At 35.9% G+C, this 12,856-nt stretch overlaps 2 protein-coding genes and 1 long non-coding RNA gene across 7 annotated transcripts; 1 reads left to right on the top strand and 2 right to left on the bottom strand.

Annotated features, from left to right (window-relative positions):
- Positions 1-148: 148 nt before the first annotated feature.
- On the bottom strand, positions 149-7,387 carry LOC100883983 (uncharacterized). Of its 5 annotated transcripts, none has more exons than XM_003700528.3 (10): positions 7,067-7,387; positions 6,593-6,823; positions 6,302-6,502; positions 5,811-6,218; positions 5,237-5,707; positions 4,437-4,724; positions 3,485-3,925; positions 3,284-3,420; positions 3,101-3,219; positions 149-2,726 (listed from the first exon to the last, which is right to left on the bottom strand). In XM_003700528.3, the coding sequence occupies exons 1-10, from the start codon at positions 7,385-7,387 to the stop codon at positions 703-705; spliced, it is 4,641 nt and encodes a 1,546-aa protein (XP_003700576.2). In that variant the 3' UTR covers positions 149-702. The 5 variants fall into 5 exon arrangements, with proteins under 5 accessions (XP_003700576.2, XP_012154525.2, XP_012154524.2 ...); XM_012299135.2 differs by having other exon boundaries at positions 5,576-5,707; XM_012299134.2 differs by lacking the exon at positions 4,437-4,724.
- LOC105664398 (uncharacterized) lies at positions 7,300-8,747 on the top strand. Its single transcript, XR_013039966.1, has 3 exons — positions 7,300-7,413; positions 8,240-8,267; positions 8,359-8,747. It is a non-coding gene; the product is annotated as an uncharacterized LOC105664398 (long non-coding RNA).
- Positions 8,748-10,200: 1,453 nt separating this feature from the next.
- Idh (isocitrate dehydrogenase [NADP] cytoplasmic) lies at positions 10,201-12,815 on the bottom strand. The gene is made up of 2 exons (XM_003700567.3): positions 11,871-12,815; positions 10,201-11,657 (listed from the first exon to the last, which is right to left on the bottom strand). The coding sequence occupies exons 1-2, from the start codon at positions 12,045-12,047 to the stop codon at positions 10,446-10,448; spliced, it is 1,389 nt and encodes a 462-aa protein (XP_003700615.1). The 5' UTR covers positions 12,048-12,815; the 3' UTR covers positions 10,201-10,445.
- Positions 12,816-12,856: the final 41 nt, after the last annotated feature.

The raw sequence follows: 12,856 nt of genomic DNA, 5'->3' as shown, positions 1-12,856 counted from the left end.
GTTATGAAAGATCTTGTAGTTTCAAGTTTAAAAAACTTATTTGTAAATAAAATTCCACCCCCGCATGTACCAACACAAATTATAAAGAATACAGAAAATACGACGTCGTGGAAAAATAATTTAAAGGGTATTATAAAATAAACGTCAATTTATATAGCACTTGTTTATTATCGTATTATACAAGATCGTTTTAAATTTTATATACAATAACATTAACTTGTCTGGAGGAATACTTAACAAACGAATAAAATATGGCATATTAATAATCGATTACGTCGCGTTCGATTATGAAGCTCAAAAAGAATATCGAGCTACAAACAATGATCACGATTACGTTGGCGTTATAGCAGTAGCGACTTTTCAAGCGAAACTTCTATGGGCACGATTCATCGTTCGAATCCCCAATTTTCTATTCGTAATAAATACAAAAAAAAGTTTCACTTACGCGTGTAAACCACGCACACATGCACACAATTTTCTTAGTTTCGTAGCACACGAGTTTCTAAGAACGAAATTTATGTTTATTTTCATGCAGACTTTTCTATAACCTATTACTTGAACGTAATAATCCGTCAATGATTCCGATATAATTTGATAAATTGAACAACCTAGAGAACGTTTATAGACATCTAATACGTGCTATATGTATAATTAATATTATATACAGAAAAATGTACATGACACCGTTATCGAACGTTCAATTTAAACGGCAAAACGGTGTTTCGTTTCTCCAGTATTTGGATCTACTATAACCTTCTCCTTGTGGCTATTGACGGTCGAGGGACTACCAAAAGAATTGGTGTCAGCGAATGGAAAAAATCTCCCGTCCGCGTACTCTTTAAAAAGTAATTCGGCAGCCTTCTGCTTCTCTTCCTTCCCGTTCGACGCTATCTTTTTCATGGTTAAAGTTAGAAGCTCTATTATAAGATAGGATTCCGGTTTATAAAGTCTTGTGAAATGTAGTCTTATGTGCTCTCCGACGTTCTCGTCCTTTCGAGGGATGTAATCGCAGTGGGGACAGGATGGAGTCATTCTCTCGATACCGTGACGACGCTTGTGAGCATCCATCGCGTCTTTGTCACAGGTGGAGAATGGGCAGCTCTGGCAGCGTAACGTTTCGACTTCGTCGTTGGAAGACACGAGTATACCTTTCTTCTGCAACAACATTAAAGACTGCTTGTCTTGATTCGATGCTTGAACTCCGCCGTAATTCAATATCGACATGCCATTCGTGGACACCGAGGCGGACGAGTTACTCGACGACTTTAGAGTCTTTCCTGAACGGGATACAGATTCTCTATTGTCGGAAATCGTATCGCTGTCAATGGTAATCGTATCGTCCTCGAATTGCCTACGCGAGGCTTGCGCTTCGGCGTTCGCTTGATGTTTCTTCAGATGTTGTATATAGTTAGCGTAATATTTAACGGAGTAGTCGCAAGTGTCGCAACGATATCTCTGTTTCGCTCCGTGTAGCGTTAAGTGTACTCTGTATTGCTCTCGTTTCTCGAAGGCCGAGGGACATTTGTGACATTTGTAACGTTTCTCTTTCAAACGGCCGTTCCTTAGATAACCAGGATACACGAAGTTTGGATTGCCACGCATGAAGATTCCGAATTGCGGATCAGGAGGAGGCGGAGGCGGCTGCGGCGGCATTGACGTCGATAAATTCGAAGTCGTTTCACCCGTTTCGTTCTGACGACGATGAACCACCTGATGCTTCACCAGATTCTGAGCAGTTTTCGACGAGTAGTCGCATTCGGTACACTTGAATCTGTTGTTCGAGCCGTGCAGAGTCATGTGATACTCCAAAGCGTCCATCTTGAAGTAACGGGCCGGGCATTTGGCACAGGTGAACACTTGATTCCCGGTTCGTTGATTCGTGCTGCTCGAGCTATCATTGAAACTGTTGCTTGAACTTTCGGTAATTTCGACAACGATCCACGCGACGGTAGGCGACGAGTTATTTGCACCCTGGCCATTTGTTTCGACGCAGGCTGTAGTAGGAGGTGGGTATCGTTGCGAATGACCGTACAACGACAACAAATATTTAGTGCGTTCTTGATACTCGGTGGAGTGCGCTTTCTGATGAGCCAGAAGGTGAGCCGGTTGTCGAGCAGCGTAAGAACACCACTGGCAAGAGTAAGCCAATTCCGTGGAATGATATCGCAAATGAATCCTCAGTTCTTTCTCACACAGAAATCGTGCTGGGCATTTACTGCAGCAATGAACGAGTCTCGAGTCTCGCAGATCGGGCTCCGAACCCAATACAGGGGAATGCGTAAATCCGAGAAGCGCGGTCAGATCGATTAATTGCTGCGAATCTGGCCTAGAATCGTCTACTAAACAATGAACGGTACCTAGAGAACCGGAATGCATGTCTATGTGGGCAACCATCACTTCTCTTCGAGTACAAGTGAAACTACAATCCGTACAGGCGATCACAGGACCACTACTTGGAGAATCGAGATGCATGGTTTCGTGATCCCGGACTTCGGCACGTCGCGAACACACGAACGGGCAGTGGCGGCATTTTAACATCTTTGTAAGCGTGCCATCCGGTCGGGACACCCACACTAAGGGAGCTTCGGGCAACGCTCGAGTGTCCAGCAGTAATGGCGGCGGTGCGCTGGAACTCTTTGAGGCACCGCTGACACAAGTCACGTTGTTCTGCGTTGTTATATGTATAACTTGTTCGACACACTTCTCTGTTTTTGTACGATTTGTATCTGAAACGAGAACTTAATTAATTTCTACACTTCTAGCAACATTATATATATAACTATATGTATATGTATATGTAGATGTAGGTGTACATGTATATGTGTATGTGTATGTGTATGTAGATGTAGATGTAGATGTAGATATGTATATGTAGAGATATGTAGATATTTCTAGCAACATTACACGTATAACTATATGTATATGTATATGTAGATGTAGGCGTACATGATATGTGTATGTGTATGTATATGAATATATAGATGTAGATGTAGATGTAAATGTAAATGCAAATGTAAATGTTAATGTAAATGTAGATGTAGATGATGTGTAGATGTATATATATATGTATATTTAGATGTGTATTATTTCTTCCACTTACTATTATCAATACTTAAAGTTTGTGTTTTAGATTTAGTAGGTGAAAAATTGTAATCCATATTTTGTTGATGTACGACAGCGAGTTCTTCCCCGTGGAGTCTAACATGATCCAAAAGCTCTCTACAATAGTACGATAAATAAGTGTCTGTCGAAAGATATCGTAAACGTAGGATGGTATACATACGCTTTTGTGCTAACGTAATATGGACATAAATAACATTTGAAAATTGCTTCCAGATTTGGACGATGATGAACTCTGTGCATAGATAAACTAGCGGCATCGGATGCAGAGTACGGACAATCTCCGCAATTAAATGCATTCTGTGAACAAACAATGATCAATGAAATGAACCTGTTAGAATATGTACCTTGCTACAATATGTACCTTTTCTTCCTCGTAACGTTGTTCTGACTCATTGTGGGACTTAACGTGCAACGATACGGTTTCTCTATTGGAATGTCGAAAATTGCAACGCTTACACTTCCACATGGTGCGTTTATTTTCTTCCGTGACCGTAGTAGAGGTAGACGTGCCTGCTCCACTTTGTGCATTCGGAGAAATCAAATTATTTTTAAGCAACGATTGCCCACGATTTCTAGCAGCGGCTTTGAGAGGCGGAGGTGGTCTCAACGCGGCATTTATAGCGTTAACGTTATGATTTGTATCGCTTGCAGACATAATTGAAACGGGAGTAGACGTAAGTTCTGATGTTTGCAGATATTCATTGGAGTTCATTATCAACAACTTAGTCGGTGGCTCGTCAGACTGTGTGTCTTCTGTATTATGTTCCTCCATGGTTTGATCGTCCCACGACTGTTGCTCGACCTAAGAAAAGAAAAGGAAATCGAGAATTTATAATTAACATAATAATTTCTGCATCATGTACATATATGTATACGCAACAAAAAAAATCAAATTTATGTTCAACGTAAAAACAACTACTCGGCACACTGAAAATTTCTTTCATAGTATAAAATAATTTCCCATAAAATAAAAATCATCTTCAAGGTATAGAACGTTTGAAATATCATCATCGTGTCGGTTATAATTACTAAGAATATGCTTGTAATTTCAATCGAACGAACATCATAACACCAATCAAGTGTCCAAGCGCTCTGATACAAGAAATAACGTTTTGAATTTGTTCAAATTTTCCTTCCTTCGGTTTTTATCATTTTATTTATCCATCTTTCTTAATTAAGTAGAAGGATCATCACTTGTCTCAAAAAAAAGATTGACTAAAAAGTATAAAAAAGTCAGTGCGCCTAAGAATATCGACGAGCACTGTTACTAATATAAAAGAATCGTTTAATGTAAGTGAAATTAGTGCTTTCACCTGTGCAAGGTATTTGTTATATTTGGAATAATTCCGTCGACCTGTTTCATCCGTCATAAGTACCGTGGCAGTCATATGAACTGGATCTTTAGCTGCTTTAAGTTTAATATGTTTTGTGATGTCCCATCGCCAGTTAGAGCGATACGCGCATAGGGAACACTCGAATGGCTTCCGATTTAAATGACCGACAATATGAACATGAAAACGACTTGCGGTGGATGCCCAAAATGGACAGTGCGGGCATTTAAATACCCGTCGGCCACATGGATGCGTCGAGGAGCCTTCAACCTGATAAAAGATTTGTCTACCTTTATCAAAATAAAGCGTTAACATATTTTGGAACACAACGGTCTACGGTCTCGACTGCCATAAGTAACATTTAAAGCACATTCTTAATAATAAAGGAAAATATAAATAGACAAAAAATAAATACATATGTGTGTGTACATATATATTATATGTATATATATTGTGTGTATATATATATACATATATTTCAACATAACAATAATTTGTTATAAAATAGTGTTGCATACTCGAATGAAAAATTTGTGGTCTCAAGTTAAATATCGAAACGTACTTTAAACACATTATTCTAATGGCCGTACGGGATGCTAGCAATCAGAAGTATTGAACAATTACAAGTTGGGTGAATACAGCAAAAAAACAAACAAAAAAAGATAGTCAGATCTGTTGACTCTCGTATTGCAATCGTTACAATTTAATCGTTCGTGTGCGTACGTTCATATTGGTCATATGCACGTGTTAAGTAGATGTATTATTTCTGTGAAACACCATACCGATGATCCAGAAGAATTCAGTCCGCTGAGATTAATGTCCCAATCCGTTTGCGCAGGTAATGCATATTCACCGCGATACGAGGTCACACGGAGTTCTGAACAATTTGATAATTTTTCTAAGCTATTGTGAATGGACGTATTGTTGCTTGTCGAGTGACAACACTGCATATGCACTTGTAGATCAGTCGAACTTTTGCAACGTCTTCTGCACTTGGGACAACGCGTTGTACCCACAGATACACTGAGAGCGGTGTGGTGTGTTTGTTTGTGACAAGCCAGCTCTTCCATGCTACTAGCTTTAAAAGTACACCAGCATTTCAAATCGTTCGTAGTACTTACAGCTACCTCTGGTACTCCATTATTAATTGACGCCGACGTTGTAAGCTTTTCCTTTAGCTTATCAAAGAAGGACGCATTTTTTTTTTCAAATAAATCTGCCGCATTATTTGCATCCTTCTTTAAATTTCTGACCTGTGAACGATTCATTCGGGTAATTAAATAATTGTACAATCTAATTACAATCTATTTACAAATGTATTTGTAAATATTCAGTAGACAAGGAAAAATAACTAACTTCTTTATTTCCGTATAATTTGGCTAGTTCCGTGTCTCTTGCGATTTGTGCAAGTTCCGGTCTTACCCTCACACGCGGAACTTTTAATAATGTCGTTGAAGATCCACTGGTACTGCAGCTGCCAGATTTAGCAGGACTTAAAGGAATTAACATTGGCAGTGGCTTTTTAGATTTATTTGGTGTAACTGGAGCATGACATTCTGCTAAATGTCGTTGCATTTCAGAATCCCATGCTGTAATAAATTGACACCCTTTTTCTTCGCATTTTAACGCTATACATTCGGCGCTGGCCATCGCGTTTCTTTTATCTTCTAGAGATTGATCGGAAACGTACGAATCTCCAGGACTGATTGATACAGTTGTACTTCCAGATATTCGTAACGAATCCCGAAAATCACTTGCACCGACCTAAATAAAATCATATGGATTTTTAAAAATATTTAAACATGAAACATCATTTATTTAACGTTATTTGCTTATTGTGTTTATACCTGATTGTAACGCTTAGGACTATTTCTTGGTTTACGCTCATAAGGTGCATTAGATTTGCGGTTTGTTTGACTCACAGGAGGTTCATGATGATTAGTTTCGTGTACTGTTAAACTCTGCCTAATATCAGCTGTAAAATTGCAAGCACGGCATTGGAAAGCTCCTCCTCCCCCGTGATTCCTGGTGTGCCTGTCCAAATTCCACTGTAAACGTATGTTGTTATAATTATTATTATTTCACTTAATAAATATGAATTTAATTTATCATTTTCTTCTTTTTATAATTCTATTGACCTTGTATGGAGTACGAAAGTCACAAGCATCACATTTAATCATCGGCATAGAATGGTATTTTACATGCTTCGTGTAACGAGCACGTACGTGGGTTACATAAGAACATTTGGCGCATCTAAAGAATCTTCTTTTCAAATGATGAACTCTCTGGTGAGTTTCAAGATCCCTTGAATTTATTGAAACGTACGAACACATGGAACATCGATTTCCACTATCACGTATAAATTTTCCCTATAAATTTATTATATACCTTTCTTAACGTACACACGTGTAAGACCATAATATTGCTAAATAAAATTGTACTGTTTTTTCTTTAATAATAATAATAATAATTCTATTCTTGTATCTTGTTTAAAATTATTCACAATTTATAATAAATGAGCCATTTATAAAAATCCGATAGTCTTTAATAAAAAAAATATTTTAATTAATTTCTTTATCTAATTTCGTTTAAATGAATTTAAGATACTGTACCTTTTGTTTATGTTCTTTTTTCAAATGATCGAGATACGCTTTTAGACTGGAGAGAGACTTTGGAGGTTTACAAGTTTTGCATTCGTAATTTTGAGAAGTTCCTGAACAATCGAATGCCTCGTGTTCACGTTTTAAATTGTTCCTCATAGAGTTATTGTCCTTAACGTCGTACGAAATTTCTTCGCTATTGTCCCGTAACTCATGTTCCCTCATCGCGACTTCCTGTCTAGCCTCTTTAAGGTTACTTTCCTTGTGCAGTTCAGTTTTCGATTGTTGAGGCCGCGGACGAAGTGCACGCAATCGAGGTAGCCTTCCTGACATCTTGGACAAGATTTATTTTGTCCCACGTACGTTCTTTGGTATTCGTATTGTGCATCGAGATACCTTTTTATTTCCCCTCGAGCTCCTCCTCGTCCGCGTATCAGGGTAAAAAACAAAAAAGAAAAGAGAAAGAAAGGAGAACGACGTTCACTTCTTCATCGGTTTGCACCGTCCTCTCCTTCTAAATGACATTAACGTCAAGCCACTTTACCTCGTACATTCATTTTTCACGTAAATTACAACGATTCAAATTACTGAATAATAATACATCCCCGTTCTGAGCATGTTTTTCACAAAGAATTTCTCTTAATATACTCATTAGTTGATTTATCAAAGTAAGTATGATCGAAGATTGGTGCACGTTACGGAAGTACACAAGTAGAGCATACTCGGTGGTCGCGCGATCTAGAGGCTGTGGGCGCCATTTTTTCTTTGCTAGCAAAACTGCTGACGAGGAAGGTGTCAAAGTATTTTCCACAAAAAAGCCTTACTTCTACGAGAACGTTCACTGAAATTAATAGCAGAAATAAAGCAATGCAATTCAATTACATTCCATTTATCGTTTTAAATAGATACTCACGATATTATCAAGATAACAATAAATCTTATAACTTTGTTTTACCATGTTCAAGTACATCGATCATACGAAATACCTTGTAACTTTAATTTTTATTCCTGCTCAGAGCGATCAATTAAAAATCAAACTTCTCCGCAGAACTAAACAGTTCTTTACTTAATTATTTCAATAGTATAGGAAGGATCATCTCAGTTTCTGTTTCTGCTTACAATTAATTCGTAGCATGTTACCTTCCGTAGATTGTCTTTACAACTTCCGATGTTTTTTACATGCAGGTCAATTATGACAGACGAATATATACATGTATGTATCAATACATAATAAAATATATACTTTGATCAATAATAGAAAAATTATATTTACACAAATAATCTTAACAATTCTAATACAACAGAAATAACGGAAATTCCGGTTTTTAACGAACATGTTCAATATCCTCTTTTTCAACCAACTTCCGGTTCATAGTCAAGTGACATCCTGTAAAAGTTTAGAGCCAGTACGTATATGCATGGTGAAACCAAGGACAATAGGGAGGAAAATTAATTTCAATTTATTGATTCAGTACAAACATCCAGCAGTTAAGTTAACAAGAATCACTTACTATTTTATTAAAGAACTTATAAATGAATACAGTCGTATCCTGCGCTTCTAATGGTTCTAGAATAGCTGACGTAAGGTGAGGTGAACGTAAAGTATATTTTCTTTGGCTCTTCAATTTTAGGGGATCAAATATGTAAACTTAAAAATTTACAAATTCACAAATTTATTAATTTCCGTCCTCAAATTTAGAATTTTAGAAATTTGAGATTTTGGGGATTTAATCGGGAATTTGAAGAATTTGGGGATTTGTAAATTTTTTAATTCGAAAATTTTTAATTCATGTATTCAATCGAAGGCAAATGGTGGGATGCTTGCTTTATACAAAAAGTTATCAGAAAGAAGCTTATATTTACATTGCACCCGAGTTTCTGATTGCATATCAATAAATCCATAAACCTGTCTCATCGTACAACAAGCAACAATTTAACATTGCAGTATTTTATGAATTTCGATACTTCAAACCATCAGGTACGTTCTCTGCACCTCTTTCTCTTTCTTCCTTCTTTCACGAATTTGTTCTTTTCAACCCGATAGCATGATTTATTTCCTTTATCGGCACCAGCAGTAACTGCCGGGCCGAAGGACAACAACCGTGCGGAGACTATGAAAGCGCAAACAGTCTCTCCCTCCTCTTTGATAGACTGATTGTGAGACCGAACGATGGTGATGGAAAGTGGCGCAGGTTAGGCGCCATCTGCAATGCCAATTCTGATTCTGGTATCCACGCAGTTCTCGCACATCTTTGCTTCCTTTTCTCCTGCAGCCCTCAAATGAACTACATTGCGTACATAATTTATGTACTTTTTCAAGCATAAAGCAATACTTCATGATCAATAGAATCGTGATTAAGATCATGACGATTCACTTATTCAGAGGAGAAATTGACTTACAAGCTACTCGTATAATATAAAAGATACCGGTTTTTAATCGTGCTATTTATACTTATTTTATATTATCACAGGAGATTAATAATTACTTTTAGATAGCGGGTCAAGTATCTTCTCGTACGAGTGAAGAGTCTCCCTAAATGTACAAATGCAAAGTATGATATGAAAAATATGCGAGCCATGTTGTATACGATGTATAAATACCGAACGTTAGTGTACATATCTAGTAACATTCGAGGCATAAATATTTCATTTACAAAATTATGAAAAAATTAATTTAATAAGTAGAAAAAATTACGTAGTCATGATATTACGTAAGATATATAGAAATAGAAATAAATGACCCAGAAAGAAAGCATTTACAGATTATGCAACATTTACCGTTTATTGTGACGTCAATATCGTAACAATTTAAGGATTGCCTAGATGTGTATAAATAGGTATGCTTATTTCCAAAATAATATTAAATATTAATATAATATTCTACAAATTTTTTATAATTTCTTTCAGCCCAAGAAAAAAGGAAATAAGAAAGTACTGTCCGACAAAAAAAATATGCTTATGTAGTTTTTTTGGAAGATACCGCGTCGACCTACTTTTTTACATAAGTATTCGATATAAATGAGATAAAACATTGAAACATGCAGCATAATTAAAATGGTTTTTGTAGACTACAAAAACGATTTGATTAAATATTGTTCTTCTCATTATTCAAAATAGCAGGAATAAGGAAGGGAATGATAAACCAGTTTACACAATTTCACTTTTATTTAACAAATCCTTAAAAATTTAATATTAAAAAGAAAACTTTAAACATGTTTTTACAATTTTAATTACAATATTTTGTGTTATCTTCATGCATTTCTCTGCAAATATGCCTTTAAAAGGCTTCATATAAATTAAATGCAGTTTTATTTCCCATAACCAGTAATATTGTTCTTGTGGCATACATTTAATACTTTGATTGCATCACATCAGAACAACTGTAATGTAGTCACTTTTTAAGTTGTTTCTGCAGGTTTTCTGCCAATTTATCGAGGAATTCAAATGTTTCTAAATAATCAGATCTTGTAACATTTGCCATGCCTTTGATGCAAATTGCAAGGTCCTTTGTCATATGACCTGATTCGATAGTATTGATGCATACTGATTCTAAGGTTTTTGCGAAGTGTTCAAGTTCTTGATTACTATCTAATTTTGCGCGATGAAGCAATCCTTGCGTCCATGCGAATATCGAAGCGATTGGATTCGTTGAAGTTTCCTTTCCTTGCTGATACATACGGTAGTGTCTTGTTACGGTACCGTGTGCGGCTTCTGTTTCTACGGTTCGTCCATCTGGACAAATTAGAACCGAAGTCATTAAACCTAGGGATCCGTATCCTTGTGCCACGGAATCGGATTGCACATCTCCGTCGTAATTTTTACAAGCCCATACAAAACCACCTTCTGCCTTCATTGCAAACGCTACCATATCGTCTATTAAGCGGTGTTCGTACCAAACTTTCTTAGCTTCAAACTTGTCTTTGTAATCCTTTTCATATACTTCTTGGAAAATATCTTTGAATCTGCCATCGTATTTTTTAAGAATTGTATTCTTTGTGGAAAGGTACAGAGGATAATTTCTTGAAAGTGCATATTGCATAGAACTATGAGCAAAGGCAGTAATACTCTCATCTGTATTGTATTGTGCTTGAGCAATACCTGGACCTTGGAAGGTGTGGACTGTATGGTGAATTTTTTCTCCGTTATTTCCAGTCCATGTAATTTCAAGTTTACCTGGGCCAGGTACTATAAAGTCTGTAGCTTTATATTGATCTGCATGGGCATGTCTACCAATAATGATAGGTTTGTTCCAGCCTGTCACTAGACGTGGTATATTCTTACAAATAATTGGTTCACGAAAAACTGTACCACCTAACATATTTCTAATAGTACCATTGGGGCTTTTCCACATTTGTTTCAACTTAAATTCTTCTACTCGTTTCTCATCAGGCGTAATAGTAGCACATTTTATACCTACATTATATTTCTTGATAGCATTTGCACAATCTACAGTTACCTGATCATTGGTTGCATCTCGATTTTCAATGCCCAAATCATAAGTATGCAATTCAACATCTAAATAAGGTAAAATAAGCTTTTGCTTGATGGCATCCCATATGATACGTGTCATTTCATCGCCCAAAATATCAACAACGGGACCAGCCTAGAATAAATTGGATCAAAAATGTAAAACCAATATAATTACAAAAAATTATAATTGTCATTGTTTTTATCCATTTATCATATAACAGTTCTCTAGATGACTTACAAATATGTTAATCTTGACAATATTAAAATCAATTAAAATTTACATATGTAAGTAGATAATAACAATATGATTACTAATTTGCAGATACCAGTGACATAATTAATTTACCTTTATTTTAGCCATTGTTGCAGCGGAAATGCTAAATGTTCTGACAAGTGGATGTATCGATTGGCTAACTTTGAACGAGAGTATCGGTGACGTGACGACGTTACTACTGACTGTTTCAGTACATACTGCACTTATAAATTGCAGATTCCTGCTGATGAGACGGTGGGGCGAAAACATGGCAGCTTTATCGAATGTTGTTCACTTTCGTATTTCTGCTATTTTTCTCTGTTATTTCACGAACAATTCTTTAAACAAATTGTTTTAATCGTAAAATTTAATGACGTTTATTTTTTCTTATTTATTGAAATTAATTTTAACATGTATTGTTTATCTTAACGTGTACATTATATGTACATAATTTCACAGTTACAAAATATCTTTTTGTTACAAAATCTTTTATATCTTACAAAATATTAATCAAGAAAATGACAGGAGCGTATTCGGATGTGATTTAATCGGTAGATGGTGCCGTTAATAATGAACATTAATAGAAGATGGTAATAAATTATTGCGTTGATGCCACGTATCTGTTAAAAATTGTTCAGTTATCTATGGAATTTGTACTGTCTTCAGTAAACAATATTTACAGATGATAACTTAAACTGTATATTTGTGATAGTATAATTCTAGTACTTGTAACATAAGAATAGTTTCATAAAAATGATTGGTTATTCGTACATGTAATAAAGATCATTGTTGACAAACTACATGCAAAAAAGTAAAAATCTATTAGTGAACAGCAACTTGACACGTCCTTCGAATTTGCATTTCATAAGTATCGTGAATTTTAATAAATACAAGGTCAGCAGAAACAAGCGTGTGAACTTCATTAGACACTGTTTATACTTCTATAAACATGCATGTTCATACAATTTATGTTGAAACAACTTGACATAAATTTCATTAATTCTTAAGGATTAATGTAACGTCGAGTATCTCTTCTGTATCGAAATTTTGATTAATTTCATCGATTCCTTACTCGACAT

The sequence above is a fragment of the Megachile rotundata genome, chromosome 11, assembly GCF_050947335.1.
Source record: "Megachile rotundata isolate GNS110a chromosome 11, iyMegRotu1, whole genome shotgun sequence".
NCBI lineage: Eukaryota > Metazoa > Arthropoda > Insecta > Hymenoptera > Megachilidae > Megachile > Megachile rotundata.
Note: the sequence above shows the minus strand (reverse complement) of the source record. Positions and strands in the feature narration are given on the sequence as shown.

What these genes read in the sequence shown, in the direction of transcription:
- LOC100883983 (XM_003700528.3), bottom strand. Translation starts at nt 7,387, where the DNA reads ATGTCAGGAAGGCTACCTCGATTGCGTGCACTTCGTCCGCGGCCTCAA. An exon ending in AAAAAGAACATAAACAAAAG is followed by an intron (nt 6,824 to 7,066) that starts GTACAGTATCTT and finishes ATAAATTTATAG; the next exon opens with GGAAAATTTATACGTGATAG. An exon ending in AATTATACGGAAATAAAGAA is followed by an intron (nt 5,708 to 5,810) that starts GTTAGTTATTTT and finishes AATCGTTCACAG; the next exon opens with GTCAGAAATTTAAAGAAGGA.
- Idh (XM_003700567.3), bottom strand. Translation starts at nt 12,047, where the DNA reads ATGTTTTCGCCCCACCGTCTCATCAGCAGGAATCTGCAATTTATAAGT. An exon ending in CAACAATGGCTAAAATAAAG is followed by an intron (nt 11,658 to 11,870) that starts GTAAATTAATTA and finishes AATTTATTCTAG; the next exon opens with GCTGGTCCCGTTGTTGATAT.